The 17010-nt window shown below is 55.2% G+C and overlaps 1 protein-coding gene across 1 annotated transcript; it reads left to right on the forward strand.

The window, feature by feature from the left end:
* Positions 1-181: 181 nt before the first annotated feature.
* PFKFB2 (6-phosphofructo-2-kinase/fructose-2,6-biphosphatase 2) lies at positions 182-15415 on the forward strand. The gene is made up of 14 exons (XM_082494521.1): positions 182-268; positions 899-1024; positions 1155-1251; positions 1661-1727; positions 1881-1955; positions 2091-2147; positions 2643-2767; positions 3140-3347; positions 3535-3681; positions 4235-4339; positions 4986-5115; positions 6023-6085; positions 6623-6696; positions 14899-15415. The coding sequence occupies exons 1-14, from the start codon at positions 193-195 to the stop codon at positions 14920-14922; spliced, it is 1374 nt and encodes a 457-aa protein (XP_082350647.1). The 5' UTR covers positions 182-192; the 3' UTR covers positions 14923-15415.
* Positions 15416-17010: the final 1595 nt, after the last annotated feature.

Below are 17010 nucleotides of genomic sequence, written 5' to 3' on the forward strand. Positions count from 1 at the left end.
CGCCCACTCTCGCGAGACCTCCCGCCGCGCCCCATCATTGGCCGGGCGGCGGCCAATCGGAGAGCCGTCCGGACCGGCGGCGGAGGCCGATTCATTTGCATAGCAGAGCGCGCCCGCGCCTGTGACGTCGCGCCGTTCACCGGCGGCGCGATTTGCATGCGATTTGCATATGCGGCGCGGCGGCGCGCAGCCATGTCGGCGGCGCCCCGGCACGGCGGCCCCCGGCGGGGCAGGAGCGGGGCCCTGCGCGGCGGCGAGAAGAAGTGCTGTGAGTAACCCCGGCCCGGGGGGAAGGGGGAGGTGGGGGGATGCGCGGTTAATGTATTTAAGAGAGAAAAAAAAAAAAAAAAAGTAATTAGGCGGATAGCGCTGCTCGTGCCGCTTAAAAAAGCGCGCGTCTTCCTTAAAACGTGTCTCCATCCCGCGCGGGGACGCGCTCTCCGTACCCGTCCCGGTGCTGCGCACCCCCAGCCCCTCGTGTTTGTACCTCCTGAATGCCGTCATCACCCCCCTCCCGGGGCTGCTTTTCCCCCAAAACCGGCCTTTCCCCGGGCACTGGCTGACTTTGCCTCCGCTGGTTGCCGAGAGGACGTGACCGTTTTGTTAAAAACATCTTCCTGATGTCCTTGGCAGCTCCTGCCCGATCGGTAAATATTTTTAAGGCTAAAAGACATATATTAGTCCCATTAGGTGCAGCAGGCGTGCTGCTGCTAATCCGCCTCATTAGCTAACACCCGGGAGACGGCAGAGCGGTCCAGCCGCCGCTGGCAGCGGGTAATTAGCCGGGAGGACACGCCAACGAGCCCGTGATGGATGCCCTTGGCGTTGGGCTGGGGCTGGCGCCTGTCCCCGCCGCTCTCCGGTGCCGCTGATGCTCCCGCCGGGGGTTTCTTTGCAGCATGGGCGTCCTACATGACCAACTCCCCGACGCTGATCGTGATGATCGGCCTGCCCGCCCGCGGCAAGACCTACGTCTCCAAAAAGCTCACCCGCTACCTCAACTGGATTGGGGTGCCCACCAAAGGTGGGTGTGAGGTGGGGGGAGAGGGGGGGCAACCACCGCGGGGAGGGCTCTGCCCTTGGCCGAAAGCGCTCTGAGATCTGCCGGCGAGATGCCCGTCGGTCTCACGCGCCCGTCTTTTGTGTGTGTGAAGTGTTTAATTTAGGAGTGTATCGCCGGGAAGCGGTGAAGTCTTACAAGTCCTATGACTTCTTCAGGCACGATAACAAGGAAGCCATGGAAATCCGCAAGTAAGTCGGCATCAGGGGGCTGAACCCACCCGTGGGGCTCTGGTTAGTCTCAGGGCTTGGCAGGCTCCGCGTCAGAGGAGCACAAAATAGCATTTAACGCCCGTGAAAGCAGGGGAGGAGGTCGCGCAGCCCCTGTGGGGACCCTGCCGGGGGGGCTGTGTGCGGGAGTTTAGTCATTGACTTCGGGCTGGCACAGAGAGCAGTGGTGAGAACGCCGGCGATGAAGGAAACACGAAGTAGGTTGTAGATACAGATGTCTTCTGATCTCTGCAAAGCCTCCGGGGTTCCTGGAAAGGTGCAGGGGTGGGTGCCCCATGGGCAGATACTTAAATCTCTCCCCAGCGGCTCGGAAGCTTTGCCGTCTGAACGCTTCCCATTGCCTCTGATAACACCCATTTCTCTCCTGCAGACGATGTGCCTTAGTGGCTCTAGAAGACGTGAAGGCTTATCTCTTGGAGGAGTGCGGGCAAATAGCTGTAAGACTTTTCTGGACTAAGCATGGTTTTACATCTGGGTAGTTCAGTGCTGCCCAGGGCGTTTGGGGACCTGATTGTAATCCCAAATGATTTGGGGCTGTTTTAAAAGCCTGAGATAAACTTGCTCATCGCTACTTATTCATTTTCTGGTAGGTGTTTGATGCGACCAACACAACTCGAGAAAGACGGGACCTGATTTTAAATTTTGCTAAAGAAAATGCTTTCAAGGTAGTGCTTCTGCATTTAACGTGCAGTAGGGATTGCTGCACCACGGGCGTTACGGCTCCCTGGGGCAGGCGCTCTGACTTGTCGGTCAGGGTAGAGTTCTTGACTCTGAAAGGTGCTTCCTTGCCTTCTTCGTAGGTGTTTTTTGTGGAGTCTGTCTGCGACGATCCAGAAGTCATCGCTGCCAATATCCTGGTGCGTGCCGCGTTTTCCAGGCTCAGCTGGCAGTGCTTACCGTGGGAGCGGGGGTGCTCGGTGCAAGGTCACCGGCTACGGTAGCTTACGGCAATGACTGCGGGTGCCTCTGCTATTATATTTCATCTCGGATATAAGCAGCCGGTGTTTGCCGGTTTATAAAAGCTGAAGATGCAGTTAGTTATGTGAGAAGGTGGAAATGAAATGAAGCTGAGAAATGTTTGACCTTGAAGCGTGTTTCCTTGTGGAGGGAGGGAGGGCGGGCGGCTCGCGGGGAGAGCGAGCAGCGAGCCAGCTGTGGCTGTTGCGGGGCCAAGCACTACTGCGCCTTCAGAGCCGCCCTTTGTTTCCTCTCCAGGAGCAGGTTTTTCCACAGGGCAGTGTTAAACAATGCTTGTTTGTTTCAAAAAGGGGAAGAATAATGTTATTCAGTGTTGCTTTTGCTCCCTGTCGAGTTTGCTTAACGCTCACAAAGCGTCGCTGTCTGTTGATCAGGAGGTGAAAGTTTCCAGCCCCGACTACCCGGAGAGAAACAGGGAGAACGTGATGGATGATTTCCTGAAGAGGATCGAGTGCTACAAGGTCACTTACCAGCCTCTTGATCCCGACGCCTACGACAAGTAAGCAAAGCCCTGGGGTGCGTTTTGTCCTTGCCCGCACGAGCCGCGTTGCTTTGTCGCTGCCGTTCTCTGGCTCGGGATGCTGCAACGCCTCTGCGGCAGCCTCTGCTCCCCCAAAAGCGCAATTGCTCGTGTGAAGGTGATGTTCTCGGGTCCCAAGTGATTTTGCAAGGATTTTTCTCTAGTGCACGGCAGCGTAATGCGGCTCAGTGTTTAAGCACGGCGGTTCAGGGGCTCTTCTTCTGCTGGAGCGACCCAGTGGTAGTGCTGATGCCTTTCCTAGAGGGTAGATAGCTAGGTTGCACCCGCAGGTGCTCATGCCTCATTTTTAAAACCGGTCGTGTGGGTGTTCTTATTTTATGTTGACTCCAGAGATCTTTCCTTCATTAAAGTGATCAATGTGGGACAGCGGTTCCTAGTAAACAGAGTCCAAGATTACATCCAGAGTAAAATCGTCTATTACCTAATGAACATTCATGTCCAGCCGCGTACCATCTACCTTTGCCGACATGGTGAGAGTGAATATAATCTTGTTGGCAAGATTGGTGGGGATTCTGGTCTGTCACCGCGCGGGAAGCAGGTACGTGTTTGGCAGCAGCCGGGTTGCTGTGTTTGTGGAGTGTTGTGTGACCAGGGCCAGAGCCGGGCTCGGCGAGGGGCAGCCCCGCAGCTGGATCTTGCCGCGACAGCCACAGCCCTTGAAACGGCGCTTTTAACGGCGGCAGCGGCTCCTGCTCCCTCCTGACCTCCCCCGGCTTTCCTTCCAGTTTGCTCAGGCGCTGAAGAAGTTCATCGAAGAGCAGGAAATCGTTGACCTGAAGGTGTGGACGAGCCAGCTGAAAAGGACGATCCAGACGGCCGAGTCCCTGGGGGTCACGTACGAGCAGTGGAAGATTCTCAACGAGATCGATGCTGTGAGTGAAACGCTGATGGAAGCCTTTAGCTTTTCCCGGTGGAAAATAACGTTTAAAAACAAACTCGTCACGATAAACTTGGCTGTTCCCCGTTTGTTGAGAGCCACGTCCGTATGTAGCGTGCTCCAGCCATCCTCGTGGGGTTTAGGATGGTTTGGTACGGGCTGACAGTCCTGGAGGCGGTAGACCTTGCTGCGGACGTACCCCGCTGGTGCGGAGAAAGAAAATGACATTGAACGTCTCGGGCATTTGTCACACCGCCCTGGGTGGACAAAGGTTACTGCTCCCACTCTAATTCTTCCGGGCAAAAGGAATTGCAGGGCCGTTGCTGTGGAAATAAACGCCCCTTTTCATCCCTGGCAAACACGGGGTTTGAAATAAAACCCATCCTTTGCAAACCTCCCTGGGCGTGCGGGGCCTGAATGCTGTCTCAGTTATGATACCTAAAATTTTCGTCACATAAAGGGGTTTCTGGTCCCAGCCCCGTGCTGGTTTTGCAGCGTTGTACCTCTGCTGAAACGGAGTGTGGTGTAACGCGTTCTTCTTCCCTCAGGGGGTGTGCGAAGAAATGACCTATGCAGAAATTGAAGCCAAGTACCCGGATGAGTTTGCCTTGAGGGATCAGGAGAAATATCTTTATCGCTATCCTGGAGGAGAGGTGAAGACCCTTAAGAAATAACAATAAGATACAGTATATGTAAAACTAGTGCATGTGTACCATTGAAGAACTTTAACTTTTTCTGCCGATGTTTGTATGAGAAACGGAGAACGCGTGGATCCCCAATTCCTCCTCTTAGAGGAAAGGTCTACTGATTTCCTTCGTTGCGGGGGGTGCGCGAATGATGCCTTTCAACCATGTTAACTGGGTCACTCGCCGGGTGCGGCGGTGCTCCCCTCTGACACAGAGGGGCTTCTGCATCCCGCTCGTGTGGCCGAGGCCTGACTCGTCACTGTGAAAAACCATCTTGGAAAGAAAACGACCGTGGGGGTAGTATGAAGTCATTTCTGGTTTTACTTCCCAACCTTGATAAAAACGTATAATTTACTATTTTATTTGTTTTTCTTACTGCACTCGTTAAGAGTTACCAGTAATCTGATTCCTCCTGTAATCTGAGGGTTGCTGACATTAAATTTCACCTTCTGCTGTTTGCTTTTTTTTCCTTTATTTACCCTATCATCCCTAACTTCTGCATTTCGATATTTTAACGGATGCTTTCCTGAACATGAAGCTGTGTTAATTACTACTTCTGCTTTAAGCCTCTGTTTACAAAACCCCTTGAAAAATTCCTGTTTTGTTTTTTCAGTCCTACCAGGACTTGGTCCAGCGCCTGGAGCCGGTAATTATGGAGCTAGAACGGCAAGGCAACGTCCTCGTTATCTCCCACCAGGCAGTTATGAGGTGCCTGTTGGCTTATTTTCTTGACAAGAGTGCAGGTACAAAAATAAATGCACGATGTTAGGGGCTGGCTTCTCTCGCTGCTGCCTTTGCAGACCTTGTGGGAGGGTGGCTTGTAATTACTGTTTTGATTTTTCACAACGGAAGAGCTGCTTAAAAAAGGAAAAAAAAAAAAAAAAAAAGCAAACGTTCCTGAAGCACTGTAACCGTTGCATTTCAGCGCTGCACGGAGCTTAGCAAGAAGCTCTCTTTGCAAGAGAAATGTAGCTGTGTGCGCTGCTGGTTTGCTGCTCAGCCCTTGTTTGTGGAGCTGTTTCCACCAGTAGCATTTACATCATCTCTAGGGGACTATATTTTAATGTAAAGAATAAGCTTTCTGGTGCATCAGTAGCCTGTGGAGGGCTGGCAGTAGTGCTGAGATGCTGATCCCTTGCATGGTGTGCTGGCCTGGAAGCTCGTTCCAGTCTGCTGCAAGCTCCTTGATTAAACTCCAGTGAGCGGTACTGGAGTTTAGTGGGACTCTTGGGAAAGTTAGTGGGACTCTTGGGAAAGTTAGTGGGACTCTTGGGAAAGTTAGTGGGACTCTTGGGAAAGTTAGTGGGACTCTTGGGAAAGTTAGTGGGACTCTTGGGAAAGTTAGTGGGACTCTTGGGAAAGTTAGTGGGACTCTTGGGAAAGTTAGAAATGCAGCTCGCTTGGGTCCGCGGCGGCTGTTACTGCGGTGCTTTCCCGGCCGCGTGCTGCTGGCGGGGTTCCCTCTGGCTGCCCCCGTGCGCTGGGGATGGTGGGGATGGTCCTGTCCCACCGCGGGGGCTACGGCACCGCCAGCCTGGGCACCGGGCGCTTGTGGGGTTGGTGTCCCAATATTTGCTGTGTCCCACCCGACGCCTGGGGAGAGAGGGGAGGCGCAGCCGTAAGCCCCCGTGACGCCTGTCTCTGTCCTAGACGAGCTGCCCTACCTGCGCTGCCCCCTCCACACCATCCTCAAGCTCACCCCCGTTGCCTACGGTAAATGTTGTCTTTTCTTCTCCCCCTGGTTTGTGTGAGTGTGCGCGAGGCTGGCGCAAGTTCGTGTCCATGGGCGGCAGCCGCCGGACTCGCTGTAAATATTTTTAATGTTCATTAAAATACAGTGCTGGAGAGTGGGAAGGGGTTGGGGGGCAGCGGGAGAGATGTGTGGGTGCAGGGCTGCTCTCCCGTGGCCTCTCTTAACCGAAGGACGATTGTGGGTTTCACCGGTTGATGAAGAAGCCCATTTGTGCCTCCAAGCTTGGATTTGGAGTTAAAAATGGCTTTTCTGTACAGCCCCGTAGCCCCCATAACACAGGGCGGCACTTCTGCAGTGAAGGGCAAAGCCAAAAAGTAGTTAAAGTGTCAAATTCTGTTAACGGGGTGAACTATTTATTTGAGCTGGTTTCTTATAAAAAAAATAACAACTTTATTCCTGCACACTTTTCATGCTGTTTTCAATATTTTAAAAAGAAATAATTGGTTATTTAATAAACTACCCTTCCTCCTATAAACTTCTCTTTCATTTTGGCAAAGGTTGTAAAGTGGAGACGATTACCCTGAACGTGGAGGCAGTGAACACCCACCGCGACAAACCCTCTCTGAACTCAGTAAGTCTCGCTGCGCGGCTCCGGCTTCTTCCCTTTGCAGAAAGAAGTACCTAAACTGAAACACTCTTAAATACCTGCTCGAAACGGCCAATTGCTTTCAGTGACGAGAAAGACTTGCTTCAGAAGTAATCCCCAAAAGCAGAATTAACTGTGGGCTGAATTCATGTGCTTCCCAGGCCAGGGGGAGATACCTTTCAGAGCTATTCCAGGAAGCAGAACGGGCAAATTTAGGATGTACGTTTTAAATCCCGGGTCTCGTTCTCAGTTTTCAGTGGAGTATTTGTTGTTGATGCTCGTTTGCATTAATTGCAATAATTTCGAAAAGACTTGCCAAAATGTTTAAAGGGAATTTTTCTCATTGTCTGGATGAGCTTTCTCTTTCCGAAGCTGCAGACGGGGTCAGGCTGGGCTCTGGGTGCTGGTGGCTGGGAGGGGGGTGGGGGGAGGTTTTTCCCTTGTCTCTGCAGATTTCAGGTGCCTTTTGCAAGTATTCAGTGCAGGGCAAGAGTGGGGTGTTCCAAAACTTCGTAGATATCAGAGCTGAAGGAGATGGGTCCAATTTGGCTGCCTTGCGCTGGGCATCTGCTGGCAGCAGCAGTGGAGACGCCGCAGGCTTCGTTTGTGAAACAAATAAATCCCTCCATCCGCGGCCATCCACCTTGCTGAGCACAGCACGTAACTATGTGCTAAATCTGTGGGAGCTGCTGCTATTTCAGGTGTTAACTTTCGCAGGTGCTCTTTTGCAGAGGGACTAATCAGTCAGGGAATGCCTTCGTAGCAATTGCCTGCAATTAACTCCCCCAATTAAAGAGCAGGAACCAACTCTCAGCTTTCCTAGCTGCTGGCAAATCTAAGCACGTGGCATTTTAAGTTCTTTTGGTACGTTTTGGCTTTTAGCTGCCTGTTCTCGTATTTTATAAAAGGCTCTGGGCTGATTGGCTGGGATGCGGTTATTTGGGAGTCCCTGTGCTGAGGGACCAGACACAAGTCAGGGAGAAACTGGGAACCTGCGTCTGTGGCCGGAGGGTTTGCCGAGCTAAATCCAGCTGACTGCAAAATGCTAAACTGAGGATGTTCGGGAAGCTTTTTGGGGCTGGTCCCATTCTGGTGGTTTCCAGTCGAGCATTTATCGCTTTGCGACTTCTGTGCGCTGCCCGTGTTGAAATCGTCGCTGCCCACTCAGAAGTCGAAGGCTGTTTCTGCTGTTCTTTGCTTTATTTGGGTGACAGCTGCTTTGGGGGAGAAGAAACACAAAGAAGGGAAAGTTTTCTATTTGGTTACTGTTATTATTCCCTCTAAAATGATTGCAGGGAGGAAAAAAAAAAAAGAAAAAAAACAAATACAAACAAACAAAGCCACCTAAGCAAAAAAAAAATCCAAAAGGGAAGTAAAACTGCTAAAAAAGCAGACTTTTTCAGCGGACTCTGAGCCAGATTAACCGACAGAGTGGGTCATTTCCCACCACTGGTGCTCGTGCTGCACAGACTGATGTGGGGTTTGTTGAATCACAGAAGGGTTTGGGTTGAAGGGGGACCGTTAAAGGCCACTGGATCCACCCCCCCTGCTCCGGACAGGGCCACCTCCCCCCAGCCCAGGTTGCCCCCAGCCCCGTCCAACCCGGCCTTGAGCACCTCCAGGGATGGGGCAGCCACAGCTCCTCGGGGCACCCTGCGCCAGTGACTTACTACCCTCAAAGTGAAAAATTTCTTCCTAATCTCTGATCTAAATCTCTCCTCTTCCAGTCTGAAGCCATTCCCCTCCTCCTATCACTCCATGCCCTTGTACAGAGTCCCTCCCCAGCTCTCCTGGAGCCCCTTTAGGCACTGGAAGGGGCTCGGAGGTCTCCCCGGAGCCTTCTCTTCTCCAGGCTGACCCCCCCACCTCTCCCCTCCTGTCCTCCCAGCAGAGGGGCTCCAGCAGCTCCACTGCACACCCCAAAGACATCTTGGAAAATGGTAATTTAGTTTGGAAGTGTGGCCAGGTGGAGTTAAACAGGAGCAGGAACAAAATGTGGGACGGTTGGAAATTCCCCTGCTGAGAAATTCCCCCCCGGCCGTGTAGCCCAATCCAGTCATTGTCTATAAATTGAAATATCAGCAAATGGCTCCATTTTCAGGTCGTTAAAAACTGTTTTGTATTGTGAATTTTGGCGGGTGCGGTGGGGAAACCCCCGCGCTTCAAATTCAGAGAGAAGAGCTGGAAATCGGCCTGCCGGTGGTGAGACCCCCTCCGCCCCCCGCCCGGAGGGAGGGTCCCAGCCCCGAGCCAGGGCTGAGAACGAGGGGGTGACCCCCAGCTCGGGGTGACCCCCCAGGTGATGCTCTGGGATGGGGCCACGTCCCTCTGCTGCTCTTTTCAAGGCATTTTGATGCCACCGTGTCTTGGGGGGCTGTGCCGGGACCCTGATTTGGGGGGAGGCAGGACCCAGACGGGGTTGGGTACCCTCTGGGTATCTGCCAGAAGTTTCCAAAAAATTGTATTTAATTTTTTTTACTATCGGGGCCAAATGTTTTTTTGCCACGGAGTTCACCCCGGGAGCTTGGGGTGCCCGCGGGTGGGGATGCCGCAGGTGCGCGCTGGTGTGCGACGTGGTTTTAAACTGTGGTTCCCCCTTTTCATTCCTTGCGATACCCTCCGTCTGGGATCAGAACAACCTTCCCGCCAGCCAAACCCCTGTCAGGATGAGAAGAAACAGCTTTACGCCGCGGGCCAGCGCGGACACGGTAAAGCGCCCACGACATTACAGCGTTGGGAGCAAACCTCTCGACCCGCTGGGGCCTCTCCCCTCCCTGGAAGCCCGAGATGGGGCCGACCGGCCGCAGCTGCAAGTGGGTGTCCGGGTGGTACCTTCCCTGCGCTCCCCCTCCCCGCCATCGCCCGCGGCCGTCGGTGGTCCTCTCTGAGACACAGAGCCTTCCCTGGGTCTTGGTCACCGTCTCTGTTCCCGCATGAAAATTTTTCTGGATTAGACTCCCATAAAAAAAAAAAAAAAAAATAATACCGCCCACCCCCAAAAGTCACCCCGTTTAACTAGAACTGTGGTGCCGGAGACTTTAAGCATCAGGCTGCGTGCGGGCGAGTTTCCATCAGTGCAGAAGGGTTTTGGGAGGGTGGATAATTCTGGGCAACATCTTGGTTTGCAGCAAAAAAACCCGATGGGGAAGAGTTACAAACACCCTCTGTGTCCTAATTCCGTACTGCAGCCAAGTGTTGCTCTACCCCCCGAGAGACTGGGTAGGAAGTCTTTGCGTCCGTGACTTTTTTGGGTGCCCGTTTCCCTGCAGATCCCGACGTCAGCGGCTCATTGAGCAAAGTTTGGGCTCTTTGGGTGCCCAAATCAGAGTGCCGTGGGTTCTGGTGCCTGGCTTTTCTTTTAGCTTAGAAACACGCAGGTCCTCATCAGTGTTGGATGCAAAGCCCCGTTTGTTTCTTTGCTCATTTAAAATTGGTTCTCTGCTAAATTAGGGGTTCTTCTGGGCGGAGCGGGCTGCGCGCTGCTGCCCGTCAGGCGAGGAGGTGCCGGGGGGGCTTCGAGGAGGTCTTGGCTGGGCTCCTGGTGCAGAGACAGCCAAAGCTGTTTGAAATTAAAATAATCTTGGGTACTTTAGAGGTGAATGTTCCCCGGGCTCTTCAGTGCGCCCAAGTGCTTGTTCCCCCCCTCCCTGTTAGCAGAGTAAGCGGCCAGAGAGAAAGAGAAGGGGCGACGCGGCGCAGGTGGACGTTGCTGGGTGAAGGGTGTGAGGCTGAGACATCCCCAAATCCCGCGGCTCTGGTGGGAACTGAACCAGTGGGGGCTTTGCGTCGGGGTGGGTTTGGCCCACAGTGGTTCTGGAGCTGGAGAGGACCCTGAGACTGCCCGAGGTCTCGGTTTGGGGGTGTCCCCAGCGGGGCAGCCCCGGGACGGGGATCCCCACCCCGACCGCTGCCTGTTTGCGGTTGGACCCTCCGTAATGGTAATGCCGAAGTGCTGACGGCTGTGGGGCGGAGGCGCATTTGGAAGCCCTGGGTGCTGGGGCTCCATGGGCGGGGGAGTCCTGCTGTCCCCGAGTCCCCTCACCTGACCGGAGCCCTTGAGACGAGCGGCAGCGGAGGAGGCGGCCGTGCGCCGCAGCACGCCGTGTCCGTGCCGTGTAGCAGCTCCCGCTGTGATGGAAGCCCGCCCTGAGCTCCCCGACACGAAATCCTGGGGGGTGCTTCACTTCTTTCCTCGGTTGCTTTGCTGCTTTGACTATTACTTTTCCATCTCCTTTAAGATGCGCTACGAGCTCTCCTGTGCTGTTTCTTTTTCCTTTGCAGCCTCAAGGGGGAAATGCTTGCCTGTGAGTACCACTGAAAGCCGCTTGCATGTACTCCCTTGTGGCTTAGTAAGTAGGACTTCTCTTGATTAATCGTTGCATGGAAACTACTTTGGGGCAAGACAAGCGCACGGTGCAGAAGGAAGTCTCTTGCTGCACAATAACCTGTCGTTAAGGGGGACCTCAGTGGGGGAGGAATATGTTACCGGGGCTGAGCCCACTGGTGCCGCAGCTCCAGCTGGACTTACCGGTGCATCGTGCTTGTGCTGGCTGCCCGTAAAAGCGTGTGACGCCCCGAGCTTACTCCGTCCCTGGATGAGGACGTAGGAGTGCTCCGTGCTGGCGCTGCCGGGCTGAGCCACGTCGCTTGTACTGAGCGGGTCCCGCTTGTGTCTGCTCCCCGCCTGGGACGGGGCACGGTGACGACCCGTATCGCAGGGGCTTTGCAGGAGGCAGTGGATCGCAGCCCGGATGGGAGCGGAGCCGCTCAGCCCCAGTTCCCCGCGACTCGAGGGACTGGGTGGCTTTAGCGCGTGCTTGGGAAGCAGCGGGGTGGACAAACCTGCGTTGGTGGCGGTTGTCACCAAGTCCTCACCGTCACGTCCCCTTGGCAGCATCTTTGAATGGGGGCGAAGGGAGCAGGACTGTCTTTCTCCCTCCCTGAGGGGAGAACGTGTCCTTGTCTGTCCCCCCTCTCCAGGGAGCCGTCAGCCAGCGTCACCCGCGAGACGGCGGCTTCCCTCTCGGCCGCCGAGTGAGGGGCTGGGATGGGACCGTGCTGCCGCCCCCCCGCGCAGAAAGGCCAGAGGTGCCCTCGCTTCGCCCCGCTCCCGCCGGCCCCACAGCCCGGCCCCGCACCCCTGCTCTGCCGGCGGCCGCGTCGGACCCCGCTGCAACCCCTCGCTTGGCTTATCGGGTGTTTCGCCTCATGCAGTACACGCAACGCTGATGGGTTGTTTGTTCTTTTTTTTTTTTTTTGTCTCGTAAAAGTTTTTTTTTTGCCATTCTGGGGGCCCAGCCGTATTGCGCGGCGGGTCCCCGCGTGGGGCTGGGGGACGGTCCCGTGCCGCATCCTCGGTGCGGTGCCGTGCTCGTCCCCGTGCGCCGCGGTGACCCCCAGCCCCCGGCTGCTGCCACCCACCGCCGGGTGGTGTCCCCCTGCGGCAGCGCGGGCGGTGCGGGGAGCAGCCGGGGGCGGCGGTGCCGAAGGGGGGGCTCAGAGCCGTGTCCTCGGAGGCTTCGGGTCGCCGCCGGCGGCGTTGCTGACCTGCTCTTGCTCTCGGCAAAGCTCTGCTCCCTCCTCGCCTCCGCCCCGGGGCTTGGGGCAGACCCCCGCGCTCCGGGCGCTCTGGCGTCCAAGGGAGGGCCGGGTTCGGCCCTCAGAAGGTGAAGGGAGGGTGCCGGGGGGATGGGAACAGGCTTTTGTCAGTGGTGCCCCGGGGAGGCCACATCTGGAGCGCTGTGGCCAGTTCGGGGCTCCCTGGGTCAGGAAGGACAGGGAACTGCTGGAGAGGGTCCGGCAAAGGGCTGCGGAGATGAGGAGGGGACCGGAGCGTCTCTCTTACCAGGAGAGGCTGAGGGCCGTGGGGCTGTTCAGTCTGGAGAGGAGAAGACTGAGGGGGGATCTTATCAACGCTGATAAATCCTCCAAGGGCGGGTGCCGGGGGGTGGGAACAGTCCTTTTCCAGTGGTGCCCAGTGACAGGACAAGGGGTGACGGGCACAAACGTGACCATGGGCAGTTCCATCTCACCCTGAGGAGGGACTTCTCTCCTGTGCGGGCGGCAGAGCACTGGCACAGCTGCCCAGAGAGGGGGGAGTCTCCCCCTCTGGAGCCATCCCAAACCCGCCTGGAGGTGTCCTGTGCCACTGCTGGAGGTGCCCCTGCTCTGGCGGGGGGTGGCACTGGGGGGGCTCCAGAGGGCCCTTCCAGCCCCCACCACTCTGGGGTGCTGTGAAGCAGTAGCTGGTTCGGTTTCCAGATGTCGGGTGTTAAGAGAGGGTTCAGGTTGGGGGGGGGGAGCTGCCCCCTTCGGCTGCGGCAGGGCGGTCCCACCGCGACGCGGGATGCGGCGCAGCTCCTCCCTCTGCCCCGGCAGCGCTCCTCCAGGCCTGAGAAACCCCTGCTGGAGTGCACTCGGCCATTCGGATGGGCAGGTTTTTTTTGACTTTTAATTGCACTTTGACCTTGAAGTGAGGCTTTTCCGACCATTTTCTCAAGGCGACCGCTCTGTCTGCATCACCCGTATTTACGCACGTGCCGTGGGACGCAAAGGTGTGGGGCCGACCCTGCGGTCGCGTGCCTCTGTCTCCCGTTCTCTGGTTTGTGACGGCGTTTTTCATAACGCTGCCGAGTGTTCTCGCCGACGGTCCTGCCAAAGCCGCGGAAGCGCACAAAGCGTCGGGCTCAGATACCGCTGTAGAGCATCTCCCGTGCCGGGGTGGCCGACTTGGGAATGCCAAAAGGGCGCCTTTCTCCTGAAGTTGCCCCTCTCCCTGGGCTTCAGAGGCCTTAATGTCGAAGATGAGGGGGGAAAAGGAGAAAGAACCTGAGCTGGGGGAGCTTGCGATCAATCTGATAAATCGTTGTTCTGATACCGAGTGATACCAATTTAGAATCAAATCAGAGGAAAATTATCCATGGGCTAAAACTCAAAGCCTCACCCCTTTGCATTTGCCTTTACTCTGAGCCGAAAGGAGCTGTGTGTTCAGAAAATGAATGTACGTGCCAGCTTTGCAAAAGTACTTTCCAAACGCTGCACTTCAAGTGTTTCTTTTTCCCCTATGTTTAAACAAAAACAGACTTCCGAGGAGGGTTTGCAGGTAAATGAAGGGAACTCGCCCCAACTCCCTCGATTCCAGTACAAACCTTCTTAGTATTGGTGCTTTGCTTGAGAAAGCAGCGTGTGAGCAGCTGTTAACGGATCACTTCTGTCTGGTGATGGTTATATTTAAGTGTCATTGTCGGGAAAGCTCTATAGATTTTTTTTTTTTTATTATTTTAATTGCAAATAGAAAATATGTAGGGTCTGGATTTCCTGACTGTCGGACTTTTAAGTGTTGATGCCTACTGTTAATTGTCAGCAAATTGGCTCGATATCCGTGCCATTTATTTCTTTTTAATTGCAAAACAGTGCCGGTTGGGTAACAGGGCAAATTGCCCGTCTCGGTTTACGTGTGGGTTGGCGGCCTCAAAGCGCACCGACCGCCGCGCGACGGGAGCTCTTCCCACAGCCCGGGCTGTGCCCCGAGCCGCTGCCCGAGCCGCGGCTGGAGGGCGCCCGGCTCTGGGGTCTGAGCCCGTGTCTCTGTAGGAAACCCGGGCTCTCGGGTTATACCTTGGGTCGCTGCGCGTCTGTAAATACGGAGTTCGCTTGTACTGACCTGAGCGCGTTCCTGTCGCCCGTCGGACCCCCGGTGAGGCAATGCAAGGAGTTTGATCCAAAGTATAAGTATTTATTGTGGTTCATGCGCAAGATGCTTACTGTAATGCTTTTTTTTGTTTGTCCTGGAAGTGTACTTTCCTATGGAGAAGGTAAATAAAAGCGAGTCACCCTAAGTAACCAGCCTGCTTCGTTATTGCCTGCCGTCCCGCGAGACGCTCCAGTAACGCTGAGCTTGCCTGGGCTCGGGCGGGACTGGGAAACGCTTTGTGCGGAGCTGTGCGGGGGGTTAAAGGACGACGCAAAACGTGAAGCAGCTTATTTGCCCGGGGAGGAGTAAATCAGCAAATCCTCGGATGGTTACTGTCACAAAGACCAGCTCTGCGGAGCTGCTTGGATGCTGCTGCCGCAGAGCGTCTGTCTGTCCGTCTGTCCCCCACGCTGGGCTGAGCTCTGCTGTCCCCTGCTCTGCCACCTCCTCGCTTACCCTTGGCGTAACCTGTACCGTTTCTCTCTTGTTCGTAGAGGATGGCCGGTTTAACGGTGTAGAGGTTTGCGCTCTCGTCTGGGATTCGGCTGGGATTTCCGTGGCCGGGAAGAGCCCTGCGGACGGGAGTGGAGCATCCCCACAGCACAGTGAGCCGCACGCCGCCTCGGCCAGTACTCGCCTCCAAAATGTGTTCTTAGAGTCTGTCTGTGCCTTTGCTTTCTGAATGCTGAACTCTCTGTCGATGAGACTGGAGAAAACTTATTGCGGACATTTTTCAACCTGCTTTTACTACGTGTCAGCTAATTTCCCCCCGGGGCTTTCTGGGCTGTTACAGTAGCGTCCCACGTCTTCCCTCCCAGTTAGATGGCAGAATTAACCGCAGAGTCTGTGAGGACAAAACAGTCATATCGATACTCGCTGAAGCAGCTTCTCTTGGGAAGACTTGTTGCGAGACCAAATCCCCCGGTTTTTAGTTCACTGTTACCCTTTCCGAATTCAAACACAGTCATTGCGGTGTTTAACCGTCGGAAGCGCTCCGGGTCTCGTTTGACTTTGCTCAGGTGACGGCTGATTTGAATCCCCCGACCTGAGCCCGTCCCGTGGCGTGGGGGGGAGGGAGAGGGGGGGGGTCAGCACAAGGAGTGACACAAAGCACTGGGCAGGTCCGCAGGTCCGAAGGCGATTAAAGCTCCCGGGCTGGGAAGAGCGTAGCTGCCGGGGCTGTTGAATCCAAACTCAAGTCCTGCTTCGGCTTCCCACCCGGACCTGAGCCGCCACCTCTCGTTTCTCCTGGGTTTTGTGGACGCTTTTCTCTATTGCAACAGAAAATCGGAGCATCGCTTTGCCGGGTGTCAGGGACCAGCGGGGCCGCGTGTGCGGGTTCGCGAGAAGCGGGTGATTGTTACCGGTTGTCTTTTTAACGTACCAAATTTTAGGCCCACAAGAAGTTTTTAAACTCGCCTGTACGTAAGCTGTGAATGTTACTGAGGTACAGTGCTGCCCGTGAGAGAGTTGAAGCCGCTGTAGCCTTTGGCGCGTAGGTGGTGAAGCTCCCCCGCCGCGCAGCTCGCGCCATGGCCGCGTCTTACCGAAATCCCCACCGAAACGCCCAATTTACAGTTTTCTCCCCCAAGTCTTGATTTATGTTTTGCCAAACTCCATTTTACCGCACTCCTCCCCTTCTCGCACTAAGGGCAGAATCCTCAGGTTGGGGGGAGAAAGGAGCGTTTGGGTGCGAAGCAGGAGGCTGTCCCGGAGCCGATGTTTCCGGTGACGCCGGGATTCAGACAAGCAACTTCTGGGGCCCGGGTTGCGTGTCTTAAATGTGTGAGTGCACCTTGGCCAGAGCCACGGTAGGGGTCTGTGCTCGAGAAACGCCCGCGCTCCGGCCCTGGCTGCGCGGGAGCTCAGCAGCATGGAAGCCTGAGGTTTCCCTGGGGATTTTGGGCTCAAACCCCGTCGTTTTAAACACTCCCAGAGCTTTAATTTGATAAAGCGGAGATAGAGGGGGCCACAGCGAAGGCCCGGGCGCTAATCACTGACCCCTTAGGATTTCTGAGGAGCAGAAGCCTGTGTTGATCTAAAGCCATCGCACCACGGAGGGAGGAAATTCGGTGGGTGAGAAACTGAGTTTTATGAGTTTTGTTCCGCGGGCTGTTCCCGCCGGGGAGCAGCTTGGCTGCAGCCTTCTGCAGGAGCAGCATCCCCTGTTCTTCGGTTTTAAATGTCGCAGTGCTTAGAAATAAGCCAGAAAAAAAAAGAAATACGTTGAAGGAAGAGATTTCTAGGCTGTTGCGGGGTGAGACTCGCTGTCGCTCTCCAGTAACGCTGTAAACGCACAAACCCGCAGCGCGGCGGGGTGGCTGCTCCGACCGAGAATCCTCCTGCCCTGCGGGAACAAAAAGGAGTAGAAAAGTACTGTAGGATGTTTACACACAATATGCTGTAATAACTTGCTAAGGAGTTAATGATGTTTGTATCGTTGAGTAGTAAATGGCTGTAAGGAGATAAAAATATGTATTTTTACCTGCCAGGATTCATGAATGTAGCTGCTAACGTGTTGGCGGTCGTAACTTTTTTTTTAATCACTGCTAAAAAATCAGGTCTGCGGTTTTGGATCGCTGACTGTGGGTCCCCTCCTCCTGTCG

Source organism: Vanellus vanellus, assembly GCF_965231255.1.
Source record: "Vanellus vanellus genome assembly, chromosome: 23".
NCBI lineage: Eukaryota > Metazoa > Chordata > Aves > Charadriiformes > Charadriidae > Vanellus > Vanellus vanellus.

What these genes read in the sequence shown, in the direction of transcription:
- PFKFB2 (XM_082494521.1), top strand. Translation starts at nt 193, where the DNA reads ATGTCGGCGGCGCCCCGGCACGGCGGCCCCCGGCGGGGCAGGAGCGGG. An exon ending in AGGAGTGCGGGCAAATAGCT is followed by an intron (nt 1,728 to 1,880) that starts GTAAGACTTTTC and finishes ATTTTCTGGTAG; the next exon opens with GTGTTTGATGCGACCAACAC. An exon ending in ATCGCTATCCTGGAGGAGAG is followed by an intron (nt 4,340 to 4,985) that starts GTGAAGACCCTT and finishes TTGTTTTTTCAG; the next exon opens with TCCTACCAGGACTTGGTCCA.